The sequence below is a fragment of the Orcinus orca genome, chromosome 5 (genome assembly GCF_937001465.1).
Source record: "Orcinus orca chromosome 5, mOrcOrc1.1, whole genome shotgun sequence".
Taxonomy (NCBI): domain Eukaryota; kingdom Metazoa; phylum Chordata; class Mammalia; order Artiodactyla; family Delphinidae; genus Orcinus; species Orcinus orca.
The window spans coordinates 83,042,172-83,066,360 of record NC_064563.1 but is presented as its reverse complement, the minus strand read 5'-3'; the positions used below and the strand labels follow the sequence as shown (position 1 = coordinate 83,066,360).

General features: G+C 38.1%; 1 protein-coding gene across 2 annotated transcripts; it reads right to left on the bottom strand.

Annotated features, from left to right (window-relative positions):
- Nucleotides 1–937: 937 nt before the first annotated feature.
- On the bottom strand, nt 938–23,012 carry LRRC58 (leucine rich repeat containing 58). 2 transcript variants are annotated; one of them, XM_004278536.4, is made up of 4 exons: nt 22,405–23,012; nt 11,692–11,820; nt 10,030–10,307; nt 938–6,957 (listed from the first exon to the last, which is right to left on the bottom strand). In XM_004278536.4, exons 1-4 carry the CDS (start codon nt 22,902–22,904, stop codon nt 6,749–6,751), a joined length of 1,116 nt encoding a protein of 371 aa, XP_004278584.1. In that variant the 5' UTR covers nt 22,905–23,012; the 3' UTR covers nt 938–6,748. The 2 variants fall into 2 exon arrangements, with proteins under 2 accessions (XP_004278584.1, XP_033259204.1); XM_033403313.2 differs by lacking the exon at nt 11,692–11,820.
- Nucleotides 23,013–24,189: the final 1,177 nt, after the last annotated feature.

Genomic DNA, 24,189 nt, shown 5'->3' with positions numbered 1-24,189 from the left:
ACCCTCCCTATCCCACCCCTCTAGTCCACCATGTGAAGTCTTGAACACATCTCTCTGGGCTTAAATTTTTTCATCTCTCAAACATGAATTACCTTCAGACCTTTGACGTTTCCTTAAGCTCTAACATTCTAGGGCATGCTGATGGAACTGCTCATGAAGCTGGCAATGACTGATGTTATGAACGGGACACATCCAAGTCTTACATAGCCCCTGAAATGTTCTGGCGTCCCATGTAGTATTCTACAGAGTTAGACAAGCCATTAAAGAAGAAGTTTCTTCCAACACTTGTTCTAAGGAGAACATCCACAACAGGGCAGGTTAGGGAGCAGTTTTATTCTCAGGAAAGATCAGTTACACCCAATGTTTCTTCTCTTGTGCCCTCAAATTTCTGAGCCCATCTTCATCAAGAGGACTTCCTATATACCAACCAGGGAAGTGCTGAGCTTTTTCCATTTCAGCAATTCTGAAACATCAGCTGTTTTGCAGAGTGTCTTTCCTACCCACTCTGTTTACCTCAACTCATAACCAACCATGATATTCTTCCAAATTCTGGAATCTAGAAATATGTCAAGTGTTCTAGGGTCACCAAAATAATGGCACTAAATAAGTACTGCAATATCAACGTGCTCAGTTAATACTATACTATTTTGCATCAAGATTGTATGATTCTGGACTAAATGCAAGAAGTAACTGACCCTCAGTAGCAATGTGACCTCACCAATTTTTTTTTAGAGTATGTATCCGTAAGCCTGTTAAGACTGTGGAAGCAGAAGGAACTATGGTAGAAAGGATCTGGTCTAGTTCATCTTTCATCCTTTGCATCTAGCACAGAGAGTATAAATACTAATACACGCTTAATGTATTATTCATGTATTGAAAAAATTCAATGAATAGATGAGCAATGGTATAGCAAGTAATCAGGCAAAAACCAACAGTATAAGGATTTTAGATTTTTTAAGTAAATGCTTGCCAATTAAAACTAAAATATTTTTGCTTTTCCAGAATACAGAATTAGATTCCAACAAAACACTTTTAATAAAATAAGGCACAATGTTTGATAAGGCAAAATTCACACAGACGGTTAATATTAGATCACATTCTTTTGTGTGTCCTGGGGGAAAAAAAGGAGGTATAGAATTGAAGTAGCTTAAATACTCTTTTTAGAGCATTTACCATTACAAGGTAATACATAAATTTGATGCAATAAACTATATCTTGTCCCAAAAATAAAATGTAATTGAGTCACACTGCTGAATTACATTTATTGTAACCATTGTTTTAAATATATATATATATATACCTACAGATATAGATATTCTTAAGTCACAAGAATGCAAATACAGAAAATTAAGAAATCAGGTAATAAAAGTACATATATTTTTGATATCCTTTGTTGATACTTTAAAGTCCCAAACTTTATAAAAAGTTAAAATACTGGTTAAAATATTTCTCCCATTATATTTTTGTTTCTCATGAATACAAAGTGGGCTCAGAAATGCAACAGACACCAATTGCAGGCACACCATTTGCTCCATAATTGTTGTAAAGTGATTGTTGAGGTTAATAATCCTTCTCAGTAACACATCATTGTCAACCATTTAAGTTAGTGAAAGGATTCTCTTAAAACACCAGTTGTAGACAGAATTAACCAATTTAGTAATGCTTTTGTAGTACCAGCAATAGTGATGTCAAGCTTATCCCCAGTTTCTTCCCAAAACTGGAATTGAAAATAAGAGTTTTACCCAATTTATTCACAGCAAAAGGAAGAAAGTAACTTCTGTTGAATGCAGATGGTCTCTCCAACCATGGCTTTCTAGTATAATGGTATATAAATAATCTTCTTCATACTAACAAATTTTAATATTAACTAGATTGAATACTGTCCCTTACGATAAACTGAGACTGACCAGCAAGTGCTAGGTAAAAGTCTAGTAGCACCCAAATCAATATTACCCTGTGAGTGTTCAATAATGTGTCATGTTTGTTGTTAGTGAACTGTTATTTTCTACATCAATTCTTAGCAAATATGAACCAAATAGAGACATAAAAAGAATGGGGATATTTACATGCAAAAATATTAAACCATACCCCCTTTTTAACCTGGTATTACAAAGAAAGCACAAAACGTGCTAGGCTTCATGGCAATAATATCTTTATATGATGCTATTAATATGAATTCGTTAGGAACTTGTCATCCCTTAGTGGTAGCAGATATATTTTCTTTATATGAACGAGAATATACTTTTTCACTGATTTTATTTCAGGGACTCTAATCCTTCTATGACAGTATGTATGATTGGGATTCCTTCTCCAAAAGCCCTAGACTCAGAGACATTAGGTCTAGTTTTAGTGGAAGGGGTCCTTCAGGATCACAGTCATTCTCCTTCAACTCAAAGCAAAGCATCATGAGGCTGTCACACACAACTTATTAAATGACATAGTTCCCCAAACTTTGGCTCCAGCGAGGAAGATTTAAGGCACATACTTTCAAAGCACAACTGAAGGCACTGCTACCTTTAAAAAGATCATGACTATAAAATACAAAATTGGATGCTATTAAATTCATCAGATTAATGTTATAGACTATAGTGCTTAATACAGGAACAGTGAAGGTCAAATACTTCTTTCCTGTACAGCGGGGATCAGAACTATGAATTCCAGGTCACGTTGCCTAAAACCTATACAGCAGCCTTTACTGTTGTTAATGCTCAACATAACTTCAAAACTGACTATTTTGGACTAAATGGGGAGTGATAGTTATACTGTCATAATAAAATCTCTACTTTGGATGAGAATAAAGGGAGTCATTTAGGTAAAAATTAGGTATTTCTAAATAAATGCAGCTTAACTAATTTTATATACTATATATACATATTATAACTGATAAAAAGTTCTGCCCACAAAGGGTCTTATTTAGAATAACTTTTTTTTATAAATAGCTACTGCTAAAATGTTTTTTAAGATCAAACTTAATTTGCAGTAATCATTTGCTTAGTATTTTTTCTCTTTTACATAGTGAAAAGGTAAACATTAACCAAAGGTGTACCACAAATTCCAGGTTAACGAGGTATTACTTTCTCCCTTTGGAAAGAGCAAGGCTGGGTGTAAGAAAATCCAATTATTTGCTAGCCCTTCATTATGGAGGGATGTGGACAATCTCCCACTAGCAGAAACTGAAGAAATTTAGTGATAAACAGGCTTTCAGATGGTAGGTAGTGGGCCACTTAATTTCAAAACAATTCAGTATTACTTTAAAAAACTTTCTTGGCTCAGGGATCTCCTTGGGTGTCTGGTGACTTCTCTTTCCCTGCCTTTTGTGGTTTTTAAAGATTTCTTTCATTTTACACTCCAACCATCAGCCTTTCCCTTGTCTTCTTTTGTTTAAATTGGTATTTACAATGTTTGGTAGAACTGGTCTGCAGTATTACCCTGCACTAGTGTGGACTGCTTTTAACTTTACATTAGTACAAAAATTTCTCAAGTTTGAGGTACAGTTTATAATACAAGTCTTTACTTTTACATTTGTTAACTTTAAGTTCCAAATATCAAGAATTTCAGAGTAAGAGACTCCCCCAGGAAGCATTTAGAAGTAAAATATGAACAGTAACCCTCAGATCTACCTCTACTACACAAATACAGAGAATGCTGAGAACCCTGACTAGCTTGTCCTCAGGTCAGCCAATCCCTGGCACCATGGAAGCAAAACGTTATAGTAGCTAATCTTCCTATTTCCTAAAATCCTAGGACCATTTCACTGACTCAGTTTGGTGACACTGAGAGAATTGGATTCTAGGAATAAAGATTACTAAGAATATTCAATGTTCCATTTCAATTCCAAATATTAGCACTGAAGAATTCCATTCTAAACCCATTTATGCTTTGGTTAAGTAGTTTTATCCACAGAAGTTTTGGTCACTAAAATTGTCCAAGTAGAGCAGTATCAAAAACTTACACACAAACAAGTGACTCAGCAACTAGAGAGACTTTCAATTTAAATACATAGTTAGCTATATGACTCTGGAACTGTAACTCACTTCTGGTTAATTTCTACAGTCACCAGTTATGAAAACAGGGAAGGTAGAGAAAAGAAACGGGAAAGCTTAGAAATTATTAGCAGCTCAGGAAAAGCTTAGAAATTATTAGCAGCTCTTATAAAAGGTTAGGTCAAAGATAAAAAAAAAAGATAGAACTAAGAGCTAAAATGTAGACTTCAGTAAAAGTCACCAAAGAGAGCTGCATACTGATCAGAGATTTTCAAATGTACATATAGAGAAGCATAACAAACATTTTGTTGAAAGACATTTTGCTGTATACAATGTATATATCTACATTACACAGCAAAGGCTAGAAACTGTTTCTGGTTGGATCTATTTACATCTGTAAAAGATCAATCAGTGTATCTTCTGGCAAGGTTAAGCATCTATTTACATATCTACCTGTTTATTTCACAAAGACTAACTCTTAGAAGATTACCCAAGCTGTTACTTAGATCAAACTGGTAATTAATTAGGAAGTAAACCGAGGAATTTAAGCCAGAAAAATTTGCTCCTATCAATTTATTTTACTATGAATACATTATTTTCTATGAAAATATTTTATGTATCTTACCTAAATCACTTACTTACAAAACACTTTGGGCTTGCCATTTAGGCACTGCCTAAATCATCTTTTATCTTTTATAATTTTGTAATACGCAGCCTGCTGTGGCTCAAATGGAGAAGTAAACAAAGACTTTTTATTACCTCCGTTTTATGATATAATCACCCATGTACTACTCTGCTAGGCAGTAGAAAGATACTACATTACTTCTACAGACATAGTCAGAAAATTTCTGGATCAAAAGGAAAAAAGAATCTTATTACAACAGAGTGAAGGGAATCACTCTATAGCAGCGTTTCACAACTGCAGTCATGAAACTCTCATGATGTTTCATGATTTAACATATAATAAACAAACAAACTATCCTACAGTATATTTTCTTCTAAAATAAAAAATATATGTGACAAAAACCTAACATATGTACATATCATTATTATACAACTTGCTTTTAGGAAATGGTGTGCCCCAGTCATGAATGCCAGAAGTCAGAAGGGAGATCATCTGATGTTCCAATGTGTTTCTGACCTTTGTATTACTCTACAGGTAGTATTTACCAACAAACCATTACGTTATTACAGATTAGTTAGCTAACGATTGCTAATGTGTGCTATGTATTTTATTTTACAATGTCAACTTACAGTTGTACTGTTACTCAATTTTTACTGCATACTAGTTAGTAAACATTTGTCATTTCTACTGGCAATTTGTGAAACCATTTTTCTGCTGTACTTTAAGGGTATATTTAATACATTTAAAATATTTTATCAATATATTATTTTCAAAAACTACTCCATGGTTAAACTTGTTTTGGAAACTGTTCTATTGTGTAAAAACACAATGACTGCTGTGCCCAATTTTATTTCACTTGTAATGTTTCTCTAGTTTTTCTTTAAAATTAGAGGAAGTTACAGTTCAGTACACACAGGCAAAGGAGTCATACTGGACTGCTAAAACCTTTAAAATCATTTTCCCACTCCTTTAACGCAAGACATAAAGAAGTTTCCTATCTTACATCTCTTTTCTGTTAAAAGAAATCTGACAGATTTTTCCATTAAAAACTATTATTCTGGGCTTCCCTGGTGGCGCAGTGGTTGAGAGTCTGCATGCCGATGCAGGGAACACGGGTTCGTGCCCCGGTCCGGGAAGATCCCACACGCCACGGAGCGGCTGGGCCCGTGAGCCATGGCCGCTGAGCCTGTGCGTCCGGAACCTGTGCTCCGCAACGGGAGAGGCCACAACAGTGAGAGGCCCGCGTACCACAAAAACAAAACAAAACTATTATTCTGTCTTATGATGAACAGACTGATCAAGATCGTGGCCTCCCATTAATTATAAAAGTGATTTGTTTAAACAAAAAATGAGGTTAAGGTGGCTATGAGCTCAGATGTCAGATATACAGCTGTTTACCTAGTCCCATTAAAGCATATTTTAAAGTGTTCTGCATAGTATGTCAGGTTATAGGCTGCTCTGGTATCATTTCTTGAATAAATTTCTAAATCCTTGTTATGATTAAGGCACTATTACAGTCATTGCTGGATTATACAAGGGTAACAACAATCGTACAGAACAAAGGAGCAGAAGTGAAGAGTTTTAAAACCCCACATGAAAGTTATATCCCTTACTTTACCAGTCAGTAGCTGAGAAAGGTTTAGGTCCTATGTAACCATCTGTGAGCTTATCCGAATAACTCTGTAATCTAGACATATGGGCAATACAAGAATGTAGGGCTAATCCTGTTACGGTATAGTGTTCAACCTAAACTCAAGGACAACTCTGGTAAAAATGACATCTTTGATCATTTCTATCTTCATATCAACTATCACAAGTTAACACTCATGGTTTATTATAGCAATGGAACATCTTCAGGATGTTCCATTCTGCTGTGTGATTCATGCAAAACTTGAGTGAAAACTGCAAACAATCAGTTAAATCTGAAACTGCCATTCAGAGTGAATTTAAAAGAATCCAAACATGGAACTGGACTCATTCCTGCTGAATGGCTAGAAACACAAAATCTTTTACACCATCTCCAACTCCGTCATGGACATTTAAGATGAAGGTACGGTTTCTAGTGAACTTCCAAGTCTATTCTCTTTTCTAACCACCTCTGCTCAGTCTTTTAGTGTTTCACACCGCCCTGCTTCCCTTTTCAACCAAGAAGAACTTTCTGCATTCTGTGTGCAGCCACACTGGCTTCATCTTCTGAGTCAGATTCGCTCTGGGATGTGGAGCTGTGAGAGGCAGAGCTGCAAGGGGAAGAGCATTCCGGTGAACACAGGTAGTGCATCAGGGGGAGACGGTATTTCCCACAGAAGTCCACAAATTTAATTTGTCTGACGCAGCAATCAAAGTAGACTCCTGGAGAGAAGAAGGAATGAGGACAAAGTAATCATTACAAAGCAAAGACCCATATTTTCTTTTTCAATCCTATCTCCAGCATTCTGAAGAAATGTCTTATAGTCTTCTCTTTTGAGAATCTTAAGCAGAGGTAGTGGCTGCTCCCATAATTGTTTATAGAAATACTGGAAGGTCTTAGGGATGGACTACAAAGAGAAGGCTAGGAGATTTATCTTAAAGAGAGCTGGCGTTAAAAGGACACTATTGGGCTTCCCTGGTGGCGCAGTGGTTGAGAGTCTGCCTGCCGATGCAGGGGACACAGGTTCGTGCCCCGGTCCGGGAAGATCCCACATGCCATGGAGCGGCTGGGCCCGTGAACCATGGCTGCTGAGCCTGCGCGTCCGGAGCCTGTGCTCCGCAACGGGAGAGGCCACAACAGTGAGAGGCCCGCGTACCGCATAAAACAAAAAACGAACAAACAAAAAGGACACTATTTACTTGGCTTGTTTTCTCTGGGTGACTTGGTGGACAGTGGTTGATGGAGATTACAGGATACCTAAAGTGCCCTTTCTCCATCCCCCAAGCCCCTCCTTGGTACTACCCTAGAGTCTTGATAATGATCTTAAAGAATTAGTTGTTATACCCAAAATTTGCAGAAAGGAGACGACTTTTAGTACCCCTGTCTTTATGTATTGGGAAGGAAAAATTAAAAGTAACAAAATGCCATCCTATTTCCATAGGGTCTAAATCTACAGCTTCAAAGCTGTTTCACTACTGATCTCACTTGACTTTCATGCAATTATATATTGCTAAGTAAACTGAAACTAGTATTCAGCTCTTTTGAGTCCTAATTTAGTGCTCCTGAACTGTGGCCCTTCAGCTAAGTAAAAATACAGCTAGAGATGACAGGAAAGCAGAGGTTGCTGTTTCGTGGGCTTCTAGCTTCTCCTCCTACTAGATATTGCACATCTCTAATCCATGAAGGCTGTCACAATGGTTGCAGTATAACCGGAACCCCTAGACCCCTGCGTCCCATCACCTCTCTGGAGAAGAATCTCAACCTTTATACTCTACCTAGGATTCCTCTGGCACCAACTACCCTGTATATCACATAAGGGAACAAAATAAAAAGATGTGGTCCAAGCAAAGGAGAAACAATTTTTCTCCTATTAATTTTTTTTCCTGTTACTTCTCCATTAACTTTCTAATTTTTTGATCCTGTAGTAAGTATAATTCGTAGTTTAAAAAGGGAAATTCATGGTATGTTACTTCGAACAATTCAGAAAAGTAGACAGATTCAGTAAACTGATCAATCATTAACAATAAATCCCCCCAAATGAGTTAGCTTTCTGAAACAAATGGAAGTAATAAAATAATTATAGTTACCAAGAGCTAAAATAGTATAATACTACCTTGTCATCTGTAAGATCTCAGACTATACAAAGGCAATATCTCACAAAATAGAAAATTACTTTTGTTTAACTTAGAGTTCAGTAACTAGGGAATCTGAGGGGGAATTCACTTTAGATATTACAAAATTTTAAGCTAATAATTTAAAAAGTATTTTAGTTCCTAAGACAAATAACACAGCAGTATACTAAAGAACTCATTTAAGAAAGAAAGAAACCATTTAAGAGAGAAAAGAGACTTCTTGTAGAGGTCTATTTCTAGAAAAGGATAGATTCCAAGAGATTAGATACAGACTATGAAGCCTGAAGGTCTGGTGAGAGTGTTGTCTCTTGCCACTGTTAAAGCCAACTTCAGAAGGAGAGTTCACAGAGAAAATCTAAGTACTTCTAACTTGGCACGGCAGTCTCTACTTGTAAAAGTAAGTGGCCAGAAATGGCTCAGAGTAGTGTCATTTTTCTTTTTTAAACTAGTAGTATCTTTTTTACCTTTTACTATTCTTTCAGAAACTTAAATCACCTTCTCTCTGTTTAACATTATAACCGTTTTCAAGGCCTGACGGGACATCTGGGGAAAACCTCAGCTGGCTCTGATCATATTTATGCAGCATTTCCCTGGCACCTACAATTATCCTACAATAATAAAAACCTTTCTGTACCCCCATTAAATTGGATTTTTAAAAAAGTAGTCTTTTATGAGAGAGCCAAGATAGAATGACCTGCTATCATTCACCAACTCCCCTCCACACACTGGCACTTCAGGCCCTTCAAAATCTGGCCTCAATGTATCTTTTACTCTGCTCTCATTACTCCCTTAACTGTACATTTGAACCAAATTATTACTCAACCAACATTCTGCCCCATATTGTTTTGTTTCCTATTTTACTCTCTCCATCTGAAAAGTCTTCTATCCTCAATCAAACCATATCAAAATTCAACTCATACTTCAAGAATTGTCTCATCTTTTCCAGATCTAATAAATGTGCTCTCTCCCTCCTTTGGTTTCCAGCAGTATTTTGGATTCCTACTTTACACTGTCTTACATTATATTATTTGTTTAGTTCTCTCTAAATGCTCTAAACTCAAGAAATTTTGAAGCATGGATTTAAAAGAATGGAGAATTCCAGGGTACATTCTGAAACTGGCACACATTCAGCCTATTCTCGTACACCTTGAATTGTACTCTAAAAAGGTACCTGACACTCAGAATGGTGAGTCTAAGAAAATGTCCTTCAAATAAATATGAAAGGTGGCCAAACATTTTAGAGACTCTTCTAAAGCAATTAGAACTGTTTATGCTTTCTTTCTGTTTCCTCTCATGTTACCAATTTACCTTATCCTATGACAGTTCCAAGAAAGACGAGACTTCCTGGGTATTTTCCCTGTGTATGAATCCTGAAGTACCATGAAAAGAAGAAATAAGGAAAGAAAGAAGAAAAGGAGGGAGGGAAGGAAGGAGGGAGGGAGGGAGGGAGGGAGGGAGGGAGGGAGGAAGGAAGGAAGGAAGGAAGGAAGGAAGGAAGGAATCCAGAGAGGGTGAAATGTCTTACTTTCTGGTAAAAGGGTGAAATAAGGCAAACAAACAAACTGCCTTTCTCTGAAAGGAGACAGCTAATTAAAACAACATTTAGATCATAATTTAAAAGTAACTAAATGAATGGGAAACAAGGACACTGAATTAACTTACCTCCACACTTTGGGTTTGGGCAATTGCTGGCTAAACTCAAGTATCTAAGAAGATTCCCAGGAAGATCATAGGGAGTATAGGAAATATTTCGAATTTTAATGGTCCGTGCAGCTAACTCCAGGAGAGTTGGAGGATCATACGTTAAATCTCTAACAAAACGAACAACCAATGGATTTCCTCGCAAACTCAATTCTTCCAAATGAATAAGGTTGAGGATCTCTCGAGGCAGGTATGTCAGCAAGTTATTGTGAAGACTGAGGGAACGAAGTGAATGTAACCTAGAATGAATGCAATACAAAAATCAACCACCATAAGCAAGAAAACTACTCAGAAAGTTAAGGGAAGGACTCAATTTCCCCGCAAGAATGAGCAATTAAGATTAAGGTCAATGGAAGTAAAATTAAAAGGTGCTGAAACTAAATTAGAGCCCATACTTGTATATATCATGAAGGACTTTTGCCCATGGAATCTTAGAGAGCTTAAAATACTTAGAGAGTATTCTGATGTGTTAGCTGATTTAAATGCTAGATTTAAAGGGTTTTTTTTTTTTGGCATGCTTTATCATTCAGATACCTAAAAAAGGAAAGATTTCAAATGCAACAGGAATAAAGATCCTTCACATTATCTCATTAGCATAGGAATGCTTCATATCAAATATAAATCAATAAAATCCCATAAAACCTTGGGGAATCTATGCCAAAGTAATACTCTATTTTTGATTACAGAAAAGAGGCTCAACAACTATGGAAAACAGTATGGAGGTTCCTCAAAAAACTAAAAATAGAGTTGCCATATGATCCAACAATCACACTCCTGAACATATATTCAGACAAAACTATAATTCAAAAAGATACATGCACCTCTATGTTCATAGTAGCACTATTTGCAATAGCCAAGACATGGAAACAACCTAAATGCCCATCGACAGATGACTGGATAAAGAAGATGTGGTATATATACACAGTGGAATACTACTCAGCCCTATAAAAGAATGAAATAATGCCATTTGCAGCAACATGGATGGACCTAGACATTATCATACTAAGTGAAGTAAGACAAACAGAAAGACAAACACCGTATGATATCACTTATATGTGGAATCTAAAATACGACACAAATGAACCTATCTACAAAACAGAAACAGACTCACAGACAGAGAACAGACTTCTGGTTGCCAAGGGGAAGGAGGGGTGAGGGAGGGAAGGATTGGGAGTTTGGGATTAGCAGATGCAAACTATTATATATAGGATGGATAAACAACAAAGTCATACTGTATAGCACAGGGAGCTATATTCAATATTCTGTGCTAAACCATAACAGAATAGAATATGAAAAAAAATGTATGTATAACTGAATCACTTTACTGTACAGCAGAAATTAATACAACATTGTAAATCAACTATACGTCAATAAAATTTTAAGAAGATAATTAAAAAAAAGAAAAGAGGCTCAACGATTTTGAGGAATATATCAGAGCATTTAAAAGTAAAATTAAAAATAAGCCACCCAATTCATAACACACCTCAGAACTTTCATTCTCATGTATCATTTACTTTGAGAACACTTAATTCTGTTCCACATACAAATCATGTGGGTGAATGCAGGATGATAATTCCTAAGCACGTATCTCTGTGTGTACATAAACTGCCTGAAAATACTCACTGTGAAAGCTGAGGAGGCACACTTTGGATTTTGTTGTCACATAATACCAAGTAATTTAGAGAAGGCAAATTTCCTAATTCTGGCGGGATTTCTTTGATGAAGTTTCCTCCAAGATATAAACACTCTAAACTGCAAAAATAAATGAAAAAAACAAAAAAACCAAAATTTGAACAAGTACCCCATTATCTTTATTACAATGAACATATATCGTTTATTCATTCCGCAAATGTTTTACTCAGGCTTTCTATGTGCTATACAGTCTCTGGAGGAATAATGCAATCTTCAGGGAGCTTATATTATAGGTAAGCAGACAAGACACACCACATTTATAATTAAATACAAAACAAGATCCCAAATAAGCATAACATGATTAAAATACCAAAATAAGCAGAACAATACATAAATGATATAGGAGTTTTAAAAGTAGAGAAATTAAAAAAAAAGACATTAGTTCTGATTGGAAAGGCTCCCAAAAGTGTTGTGATTTCAGCTGGACTATGAATTTAGCCCATTTAGGGTAGGAGGAAAGAGGACCTTCAGGTCGGAAGAAGGGTTTTTATGGGATAATGAGTATACCTTTTAACACATAAGAAGAGAATTCATGTTGAGGAACCCAGAGATACAGCCGGATAAAGGCCAAATTACAGGAGCCCTGTATTCGCGCTGGTGGGTTTGGATTCAATGCATTACTAGGCAATGGGAAGGTGAAAATCACTAGCTTTTTTTTGAAGAGTGGAAAAACACAGCTCAAGTTTATGTTTCTTCTTTGCTCTTATTATGGCAAATGCAGTCTTTAAGAGGCTAACTAAATTATGTAAAACTGACCACTATTATGAAATTAAAGTTCTAGATAATTATCCAGTTTTCTAATAATAAGTTAACATTTTAGACATAGCATATATTGCACCAAAATGTACTGCTGCTCCTTGTGGTGATGACTGTAGAAAGACTCTCTCCAAAAGATTTTTTTCAGTTGATGGGGGGGTGGCAGAATCAGTTCTTACTATATAAATATCAATGAAATGTATACATATAGATCCTTCCCATAACTATGTTACTTTTGTCTTCCTGTTAAATCTGCTCAGTAGACATTATCATTCTTTTAAGACACCTTTAAATGTAGGGAAAAACAGCCTACTAAACTGTTACCCAAACTTCCAGGATAAGAATTAACTGGGATACTTTTAAAGCTACAAAATCTAGGCCCTGCTCAGATCCAGTAAATCAGAGTTCCAGGGGAAGGGCCTGAGAAGTGGCAGATTTTAGGGTACAAGCTGTAATGTTAAAAGAAAAAGCCAAATTACCCTGCAGAGTTATAGCTAATTACAATCCACAATTAGCATTTAAGAGCACTCTTTACCCTACAGCCCTGCCAACACTTAATATCATCACCTGCTTTAACGTTTTTATTCTACTTTTTACTATTTAGCTGGTGTGAAAAATGATACCATTCTGTACTAGTAATCTCTAATTATTAGTGACGTTTAGCATCTTTTTATGTTTTGACCATTCGTACATCTTTAGAGAATTGCGTTTCTATCCTTTACCCACTTTTCTCATGGGTTATATGGCTTTCTCTTAGCTTGTTGAGAGCTTTGTTGTTGTTAAACATATGTTCTGCATAACCTTGTTCCTCTGTGGTCTAGAGCATGGTCTATTTTTGTTCACATTTTATATGTGTAAAAAGAATGTGCAGTTATTAGGATTGAGCTTGTTAGCTGTGCAATTCAAATTTTTTATAGTGTCTCATTATTTCACCTTCTTACTCTGGTGGTTAGTTTCCTACCTGAACCATGGTTTTCCCTTTATAGTTCTGTCAATTTTTGCTCTCTTTCTCCTCAAAATATGGAAGCTATATTGAAGATACATTCAGGTTCATGATGGTTAAAACTTCTTGTTGCATCGTTCCTTAATTCACATGAAGCATTTCTCATTCTTCCTTCTAATCCATTTTGCCGTAAAATCTATCGCCTCTGATTATCAATACTGCCTACCTGTTTTTGTTAGTATTTATTTAATCCTAGCCCCACCATTTACCAGTACGAGAACTTGGGCCCATTACTAAATCTCATTATGCCCCAGTTTCCTCTTCTTTAAAATTGAATAACATTACTATATATCATATAGGCAATAAATATGAACTAGGCACCGACCATGTGCCAGGCACTATTCCAGGGAATATAATGTAAATAAGACCAAGTTCTTGACCTTAAGAAGCCTACATTTTAGTGAAAGAGACAGTAAGTCAATGAATGTATATATATTATGCCAGATAGCTTTAAGTGCTACAAAGGAAAACAGGTAATCAGATGTTGATGGAAGTGATACTGTAGATAGGGTGGTCAGAAAAGGTTTCTCTTAGGAGATGACACTTTAACAGAGATCTGAATGGAATGACTGAGTGAGTACAAATCCCTGCAGTGGAAAAAAGCTTGGTGTGCTGTGAAAGAGCAACACAGCCAGTGTGGGTACATCAGGGTGACAGGTGGGGAGAGTGGTGGTCAGAGAAGTCAGAAAGGTAGCCTGGGAAATCCAGATCACAGAGGGCCCTTCAGGCCTTAGCAAGGATTCTGAATTTATCCTAGGTAGAAGGGGTTTGAACAAAGGCCAGTTGTGTAACTTGACTTACACTTTAGAAGGATCACTTTGGTTATTGTTTGGAAAACAGCAGGAGAAGTGGCAGGGACAGGCGAGTGCAATGGGAGGAGTGGAAGCAGGAAGACCAGACTGGAGCCTAAGGCAGTTGAATCCAGGTATGAAATGATAGAGATTTGCTTCGTACATCTTTTTCTACACCTTAACTTTAAACACATTGGGGTATTTCTATTTTAAGTGTAACTCTTGCAAACAGCGCACAACCTGATTGTTGATATATTTGCACTTGTGTTTTCTTTACCATGGTATATCTCAATATCTTTTTCTCTTCTGTCTGCCTTCTGTTGTGTTCATCAAGTTTCCTTTTGTCCCACTCCATTATTTTGAACTGCACATGCTACATGTATTTTGCTAGTAGTTGCCCCTTCAATTTCCTTTGCTCTCCCTCTCACTCCCAAATATACAACCATGCTCACTTCTCTGTCATCTTCATATCATCATCCAGGATTAGTTCTACCTTGATTTGAAAATAAACTGAAACTTATTTATTCCCAATCAATAATTACTCAGTCATCAATATGTTTTACCAAATTCTCTGCTCACCACTGTTCTGGGCACTTGCTATTTCTTTTAAAGTTCATTTTTCTTGGAGTACAGCCTGTAGAAGTTCTTTCAGTAAGGACTTACAGTTGTTAATGTTTGAGTCCTTTGTCTCTGATGTTCTTATTTTTTCCCTTCACACCTGAGTAATAGCTTGGCTGGGCATAAAATTCTAGGTTGACAGTTACTTTTCCTTACCAGGAGGAAGATACTGTTCTACTATCTTATTACAGCCCATATTCCTTTGTAGGTAATCTGTTTTTTTTCTTATTAGGAATTTTTAGGGTCTTTTTTCTTTATCCTTCTTGTTCTACAGTTTTATTATGATGTGTCAAGATACCAGTTCAGAGTGCTCTCTTTCTTTAATCGTGGGAAATTCTCAGCTACTATTACTTCTGGCATTGCCTTTCCTACATTCTCTCTATTCTCCTTCTGGAATTTCTAGCAAACAGCACTTTGAACTTCAGAGTCTATTTTCCATTTCTCTTAACATTTCTTTCATACGTTCCGTTTCTTTATTTTTTTGTGCTGCATTCCAGAATGCCTCAGTAAGATCTTTTAGCTTACTGATTCACTACGCATCAGCTGACTCCAGTCTACCATTCAGCCCACTGAGTTCCTAATTATATATTTTTATTTCTAGAAATTCCGATTGGGGTTTTCATAGTTGTCAGTTTTAAAACTTCTTATTCTTCTTTCACTGATGAAGTTCCCTCCTTTATCTCTCTGAAGTTAGGAAACAAACTTATTTTAAAGTCCTTTACAGATGGCCTTTACACATAGTTTCTCAGATACAATTTCTTCCATTTGTTGACTTTCTTATCTGTATTTCATAATCTCAGCCTTCCTTGATGTGTGGTGATTCAAAAAGCCAATTTGAATCTGAAGTTTTGTCATTCTAAAAATATATTAATGAAAACAAAATATATTAATGCTACTCTCTATTTCTTATTGTGTAAATCTTTTCAAGACTGCATTTCTCTCTTTAGATTTACAATGCTCAGTAAAAGTAAGCAGAACACACTTAACCCTGATAGGCTATTTTTTTCTCCTTTAAGGATTACCTTGTGGCAAAAATCAATGGTCTGGATACAAAACTGAATTCCGCTACATATAAGTGTTTAAACACTGGTGAAAAAGGTTCCTAGGCAGGATTTTTTGAGCTTACAGATTATAAGTTACTGCTCAGTTACTGAGAAATTTCTATTTTTCAATGATGAGAGCTACTAGAATAGAATAGAAGAGAGTAGAAAAGAATATTTGGAGTCCAAAACAGAAACTTCTCTGGAAAAAAAAAAATTTTAATGAGACAGTTGGGAAAAATTTTTAGCAAACTTGGAAGTTCCTTTATAAAGGATTCAATAGTTACATAACAACTTGCAATTTAGTCTAGTGAGGGAGAAAAGAAAGTGATGAAAGGGAAGAGTGAGTCTGAGAGCAAATATAAATATTGCCCTTCCTATATGGTTAAGTCAGGAACCAAGAGAAATTAGTGTCTGGTGGTCAGTCACTACTCAATGTCTTCTCTCAGTGTTTTGGAGTTGGTGGGGAGGTAAACAGACAGGAAGGACGCCAAACCTTAGTTGTTACTGTGACTTTGGCAGAGAAAGATCTGATGTTCTAAAATATAACCAAGTTCATGACTTCAAAACCATATAAATCTCTTTTGCAGCTGATGGGTATCATTAATTAGAGTATACAACCAGCATATTCAATTTACATCTTCAGGCTTATGTACCACTTTGAAACTCAAATAATTTCCAAAGTTCTTGGACTTAAAGCCTTTCAATGATTTGTGGGAATTAAATTTCTAAAACACACTCTACTGTTTCCAAACACGCTTTTCTATAAGGAGAAATGAAACTACTGTTGAATTTAAAGCAAAACCGTAGTGTTTAAAAGTTCTTGTATTTGTCAAAATTACACCTCTGTTAATCAGACGTGAAACAATTCTATTCTTTTGATGTTTGACAAATACAAAAAACATGAAAATCATTCACAAAATTTAAAGAATTCTTCCTTTCTTTTTTGTCTAAGGTTAACAGACCAACCTTAAATTTGTTTCCTGAAAAGTATCTCACCTCTCCAATCCTTAGGGATACTGAAGTGGGTACCTTTCCTATAGGAAGGGCCAGTGACCCACTGGAAAAATACACTAGGGTCCACTTAGTGCCAATCAACTTAACCACAGGTGTAAGTAGGAAATGTTTTGCTTCTCCACCCAAACAAAAATGACATTCAATATAACAAAAATATACATTAGCCCCATGTTATGATTGGTTAAAGGGAGATGGAATTAAAGTGAGACAGGTTTGTACCTAAAGAGGCAGAAAATAGAAAATAAGAGAAACACAGAAAGATAAGAACCATACGTCTGTGGATAAAGAAAGTAGTTTTCGTGAGACAGCATCCCCATACTAAATCATTTTCAAATATACTCACTACAGGATTTTAAGGTCCGTTATATATTCAAAAGTAGAAGCACAAATGGAGGAATCATCTCTTGGTTCTTGCCCCAGACTAAGGCATTGAAAGAAGTCAGAAGGAAGAATTGAGAGCCAGAGAAAAACTCAATATGACTCTAAATGGGGAAAAGAGTTTTTATTTAAACTTTACTGCTGCATTCTATTTATCATCTGGTTAGGTCGTCTCTTTTGTAAGATATCAACCTATTGCACACTAGCTTCAAAACAGTGCAGGACATTAATATTTAGCTTTTATTTCCATCACAATTCTCATATCTTTAATTTCTAAAACCACATCAGGCAGACAGTGAAAGAGGCATCATGAACAGAAAAAGGAAGGAAATCTTTTCTTACCTGAGAAGAAAAGACTGTGGGGAATGGAGCCAACGAAACTCACTTGTGCTCAAACCTACTCTCCCAGTGTCTAGCATCCTGGATGCCAAAGAATCCTGGAGCTTTTGTTTTCTTTAACAAAGTCTATTACCCGTTGGGTGATAAGTTATTAAGCTCTTCCTCAGTTAATGTCTGAGCTAGTTGAGAGGAATAAAAGTTAAGAGTTCAGAAAAAGAAACAGGTCAAAATATGAATTACACCTACTTTTCCAACACTGTAAGACAAAACCAAGTTTGTCCATCTACTAGCAAGTTATTATACCTACTTGTTGAAGAAGAACCTCATATTTTGATGGAAAGAATCTACACCCACAACCTCATGATTCACACTGAGCCTAATTTACTCCAGGGGAATGAAGTTAATCATAAAAATAAGATTTTCACCATCTACTTATTTGTTATACTTTAAAATCATCTTTCAAAAACCACTTTTCAAAAATTTTATCACCAGGGAAAAGGATCAACAGAATACAGAAAATATACATGAAAATACCCTGCTAAATCTGGAGGATCAAATACACCAATTAAGCTAGGAGTATTTATTTGTTATTCCCTCCTGGAAGGATGGAGGGTGGGGAGAAAGGGGACCTCTATATGGATTATATACTCTGCATTATTTTTTAAACTTCCGTTAAAGAGGGTAGATAGATTCCAAATGCCCAGAAACACCTCACTTGGTTTTAAAAGCAACATGGCATAGTAAACAATATACATCAATGTTACCAATGAGGTCTAGGGAGTCCACGTATATTCTAAGAGAAGATGGTGTTCCTGGGCAGGTACCTTAGGGTTTGAGTAACTGAACCTCTACCTCTACATTTTTGAAGCTTTAATGTATTATTTTAGTAGTAAGTAGTAAGTAGTAAGCAGCCTTTGAGGGTTGAAGCACATGAATCTCCCTGTCGCTATCTGGCCTCAAGCAAGTCACTGATACTAAATCTCAGTTTCTTCATCTGTAAAAAGAAGGGGGTGACTCAGGCCAATTGCCTAGGCTGTCTCTACTTCTAAGAGTATATTCCTACATGACCCTTTCAGCCTACATTCAACTAGAGTTTATATTTGGAGCATATAACCTAAACCTTTACTGATTCTTATCAGTAAAGAGAAATACAGCAGACAACTGAGGAATGAAAACAATGACATAAAAGAGCCTACATACAATTGGAGACAAAGGTACAATGTCCAAAAACCACAGTAAACAGCCCAGAAAATCAGGTCAATCAGGAAAATGGCTTTAGCCAATCCTCCTGATCACATATTCAACAGAACAGAAGTCAGAAGAATTAGGTTCTAGCCCTTACTCTGTCACTGTGGAAAATTCATGGGTTTGAAGTCAGAGATCCAGTTTGATCCAAAGGTCAAATCCAGTTCTACCACTCATTGGCTTTGTGATCTTAAGACTTTACTTCTTAGGGCTTCAGTTTCTTCTTCTCATGCCACAGAGTCATTGTGAAAATTAAAAAGCATATTTAGAGGACCTACCACAGGGCTTACTGCATTGTAAGGATTCAATAAATGGGATTTTTGCCTACCTTTCTACCCATGTGATGGTAATATTTGCTCTAAGTTTTTCTTAGTACATTAAAAAAATTCAAATGAGAATGCTGGAATTAACATCAAAATTAGAAGGAACTAAGGCTTGACAATTTTACATCTAAATCTCTCTCCAACCCTTCTATCAGTATTTCTTACTATCTCTCCTAGCATCACCCTGGTATAAGCTACCATCATCTCTCATTCTACTAGAATAGCCTCCTTCCATCCAGCCTTCAAAATGTCTTCTCATCTCTCCACCTGCTCCCCGCTCCATTCTTGCACAGCAACAAGACAGATGTGCTTTTTAAAAACTCTTCCATGCGTACTTAGAATAAAATTCAAGCTTTACCATGGCCTTCAAGATATGACATGGCCTGGGATCTGGTCCAAATTTATATTTGCCACTTTCCCTGTTGGTCACTTCCTCACTATGCTCTAGTACAATGTCCTCCTTTCAAAATTTTGGCCTTCAGTCCTTGTCTCTGGGTTTTCATGCATGCTGTTCCTTCAATCTGGACTGATCCCATCCCACCCTTTCCTGGTTAATTCTTACTCTTCCTTTAAAAGCTCAATTCAAATGTTACTTGCTCAAAGACCAAACTAAGTTACTTTGTTTCAAGGCACTCTGTACTTCTTCACAGAACTTATAACAACTGTAATTAAATAATGAAGTTAACAGGTGTTTAATGTCTCCTCTGTTAGAATGCTCCATGAGGGCAGGATCCTGTTCACCACTGTATCCCCACCCCAGCACCTAGGACAGTGCCTGACACTGGGTAGGTACTCAATAAAAATCTGTTGGTGAGTAAACAAAGGGACATCTTGTCCAAATGCCTCATTTAGCTGATTAGGAAGCTGTAGTCAGGATATGTTAAAGTGACTTGCATAAGGCTGGGACACCAAGAGTTCTTTTTTTTTTTTTTTTAACAATAATAAACATTTATTTAGTGCTTATTACATGTCAAGCATAGATTTAGGCTCATTACTTTTTTTTTTAACATCTTTATTGGAGTATAATTGCTTTAAAATGGTATGTTAGTTTCTGCTTTATAACAAAGTGAATCAGTTATACATATACATATGTTCCCATATCTATTCCCTCTTGCGTCTCCCTCCCTCCCTATCCCACCCCTCTAGGTGGTCACAAAGCACAGAGCTGATCTCCCTGTGCTATGTGGCTGCTTCCCACTTGCTATCTATTTTACGTCTGGTAGTGTATATATGTCCATGCCACTCTCTCACTTTGTCACAGCTTACCCTTCCCCCTCCCCATATCCTCAAGTCCATTCTCTAGTAGGTCTGTGTCTTTACTCCCATCTTGCCCCTAGGTTCTTCAAGACCTTTTTTTTTGTTTTTTTAGATTCCATATATATGTGTTAGCATACGGTATTTGCTTTCTCTTTCTAACTTACTTCACTCTGTATGACAGACTCTAGGTCCATCCACCTCATTACAAATAACTCAATTCGTTTCTTTTTATGGCTAATATTCCATTGTATATATGTGCCACATCTTCTTTATCCATTTATATGTTGATGGACACTTAGGTTGCTTCCATGTCCTGGCTATTGTAAACAGAGCTGCAATGAACATTTTGGTACATGACTCTCTTTGAATTATGGTTTTCTCAGGGTATACGCCCAGTAGTGGGAATGCTGGGTCATATGGTAGTTCTATTTTTAGTTTTTTAAGGAACCTCCATACTGTTCTCCATAGTGGCTGTATCAATTTACATTCCCACCAACAGTGCAAGAGGGTTCCCTTTTCTCCACACCCTCTCCAGCATTTACTGTTTGTAGATTTTTTGATGATGGCCATTCTGACCTGTGTGAGATGATATCTCATTGTAGTTTTGGTTTGCATTTCTCTAATGATTAATGATGTTGAGCATTCTTTCATGTGTTTGTTGGCAATCTGTATATCTTCTTTGGAGAAATGTCTATTTAGGTCTTCTGCCCATTTTTTGATTGGGTTGTTTGTTTTTTTGATATTGAGCTGCATAAGCTGCTTGTAAATTTTGGAGATTAATCCTTTGTCAGTTGCTTCATTTGCAAATATTTTCTCCCATTCTGAGGGTTGTCTTTTTGTCTTGTTTATGGTTTCCTTTGCTCTTATTCTCAGGTCAATGTTCTTTTCACTACACTTAACTCTGAGGTCCCTTTCAGCTCTAATATTCTGTTATCTCAGAAAATTCAATAAAGGATGTGAAAATATTTTACAGATAGAAGATTCTTTTTTTTTACTTTGGACAATACACTTGCTCTTACTTTATTTCTCACTCCCCTCCAGGGCACCTTTAGGGGACTTTTGTTACCCTGCTTCTCTGCTTCCTTCTTCCATTTAATTCAACATATATTTACCGAACAATCTAGTAGATGAGGCAGATCTGTAGGCAATAAGTATAATCAATAAGTGCAATGGCAGAGTGAATGAGGTACAGAAGAAGTACAGTTTAGACAATAATTAACTGTTGTCCAAGAAGCAGTAAAGAAAGGAAACAAAGAAATGACCCTCAAAACAGGTTTTGAAGGATGAACACGAGTTTGCCAGATGCAAGCAACATTCCAGAAAAAGGGAACAGCAACACAGAGGCATTGTATCCATTCAACACATATTTAGTCAGTGCTTACAAGGTGCCGGTAAAGTGCACAGCTCAGTGAATTCCACAAATAGTTTTGCTGGTATCGCTACAGAAAAGATGGAGCAGGAAATGTAGTAGAAAGCAAGGATCAGATCGGAGTACCTTGTCTGTCACGCTACAAGACATAAATTTTATCTACAGGCATGGAAAACCACCCAAGACTTCGGAGCAAGGAAGGAACCTTCGGAGCAATGTTGCAAGATTTACATTTGTTTGAGTATGTACTCAGTTGGGATCACTCCCCCAGACCCCAGAAGACGACAGAAAAACTGCCTGGAAGATCTGCACAGGGCAAATACAACAAACCAAATGCTGTCACGACCACGATCTTATTAGATCTTCACTACAACTCCCTGAGTTGGCAGGGCAATACTCACAGCCAAAGAGTTGAAGAAGAGCCTAGACTAAGACAGGTACGTGACAACCGAACGGCGCCCCAAGACCTGGCGCGGGCCTCCCTACTCTCAGGCAGGCACCCGCTCACCTCCTCAAGTTCTCGATCTCGGCTGGGATGTTCTGAAGCTGGTTGCCACCGAGGCTGAGGGTGTGCAGCGCGCGCAGGTCCAGCAGCGAGGCTGGAACCTCTTGGAAGCAGTTCCCGCTAAGGTTGAGCACATGGAGGCTGCGGCAGAGCGGCGACTGGGCCAGGCCCTTGGGCAGCGAGCCGGGCCCGCCAAGCCGGTTGTTCTTGGCCAGCAGCGTGCGCAGGCCGCGCAGCGCCAGCAGCTCCGGCCCCAACGCGGTCAACGCGTTGCCGCTCACGTCCAACAGCTGGAGGTGCGGAAAGCCGCTGCCCAGAGCCCGCGGCAGCGACACCAGATGGTTGTGCGGCAGCAGCAGCCGCAGCAGCGCCTCCCGCGCGCCGCGCCGCTCCTCGCCCCGCGCCTCCAGCTCCGACTCCAGGGTCTCGGGGGACACGCTGAGGCGGGACAAGTTCAGTTCGGACTCCCCGGCCGTGGCCACCACCGCTCCGGCCTCCTCCATCCCGGCCGCCACAGAGCGCCACGCGCTACCCACAGGCCGGGAGCTCCGCGGCGCCCCGGAACCTGAACCAAGCGCTGCGTCGGAAGTGGCGCGGGAGGGCGGACGCGCGCGCGCGCGCGCGCGCTAAGCCCGCGCGCCCCCGCCGAGTCACGCGACGCGAGGCGGCGGGGTGCGCGCGCCGCTCGGGGGCCGGGATGCGCCGCTCGGGGGCTGGGCTCTGCTTCACGAGGACCGCGGCGCGGACCGGGCTTGCCGGTGGGGGCGGAGACCAGGCGGTCCCCAGTTACCCTCTGAACGCGGCCGGGTTTGGGCAGCCGCGGCTTATGGTCCCTGGAGTCTGGTGACCTGTCCCCGGAGTCCAGGACCGCCTCGGTAAACAGCCCGAGGACAGTTTTGCTATTTGGCGTTGAGGACTCGCGCGTCACGGTGCCCCGCCCTCTTGGTTTCCAGTTTAGGAGTGGGGCCCCTGGTCTGAGGGATTAAGCAAGAACACAGGAATTTAGTGGTGATTCAGCTCCATGACAGCAAGCCCCAGGAATTTCAAGTCCCGGGATTAACCAAGCCGACTTTGAAGTGCGAAGACAGCTGGACTAGAAATGAGAACTCTTGGATCTTACCTCGGGTTCAGCTGTTAAATAGCCTTGTTTCCTCGGATATGGAATTTGATTTCAGTTTCTCCATCCATGAAATATGGATAATCGTTGCCCTGCTTGCCCTACAGCATTTTTTTAAAAAAACCGTTTTAAAAGGAGGTGTCAAATAAGGACGTTTCGCCATTTTAGCTGTAGAAGCACTTCTGTGGTTTTTTGTTTTAGTGGCTAGAAATGAATTTGGGGGCCATGGAGAAATTTTCGTTAATTTGAGATAGCTCAGATTAATTGATCAGTTTAAGAAGGCAGAAAGCATTGAGATTTTAGTTCAGGTTAAAACTACAATGTAACTGGGAAAATCCACACTCTGGCTTTAACTCAGTGCTTCTAATTAACATATTTTTTGCCTTGCCCTAAATTCAGTCTTTTCTGAAATTACTTTTTATAATTTTGAAAAGTCATTAATAGAAATGAAAATATTCAGCGTATTTTTTACAAAGTCATGCACAAAAACGTTAAAAGATTGTGTATAACTGATGCTATTAAATTGCTTTCTTCCTAAAAAGGAGGATAAAGGAACTTTTTTCTTTCCAGTTAGTGTGAGAAACTTTATGCTTCTTACCGCCCCCCACCCCCTGCCAAACTTCACCTTAATTTCTGATTGAGTTATAGCTGTGGGAAGTTACACATTGTGA

Bases quoted from the DNA above. Each gene is read 5' to 3' on its own strand.
- LRRC58 (XM_004278536.4), bottom strand. From the start codon at position 22,904: ATGGAGGAGGCCGGAGCGGTGGTGGCCACGGCCGGGGAGTCCGAACTG. The intron at 11,821-22,404 runs GTGAGCGGGTGC...TTATTTTTGCAG, and splicing joins GAGATCGAGAACTTGAGGAG to TTTAGAGTGTTTATATCTTG. The intron at 10,308-11,691 runs GTGAGTATTTTC...CATTCATTCTAG, and splicing joins GTGCCTCCTCAGCTTTCACA to GTTACATTCACTTCGTTCCC.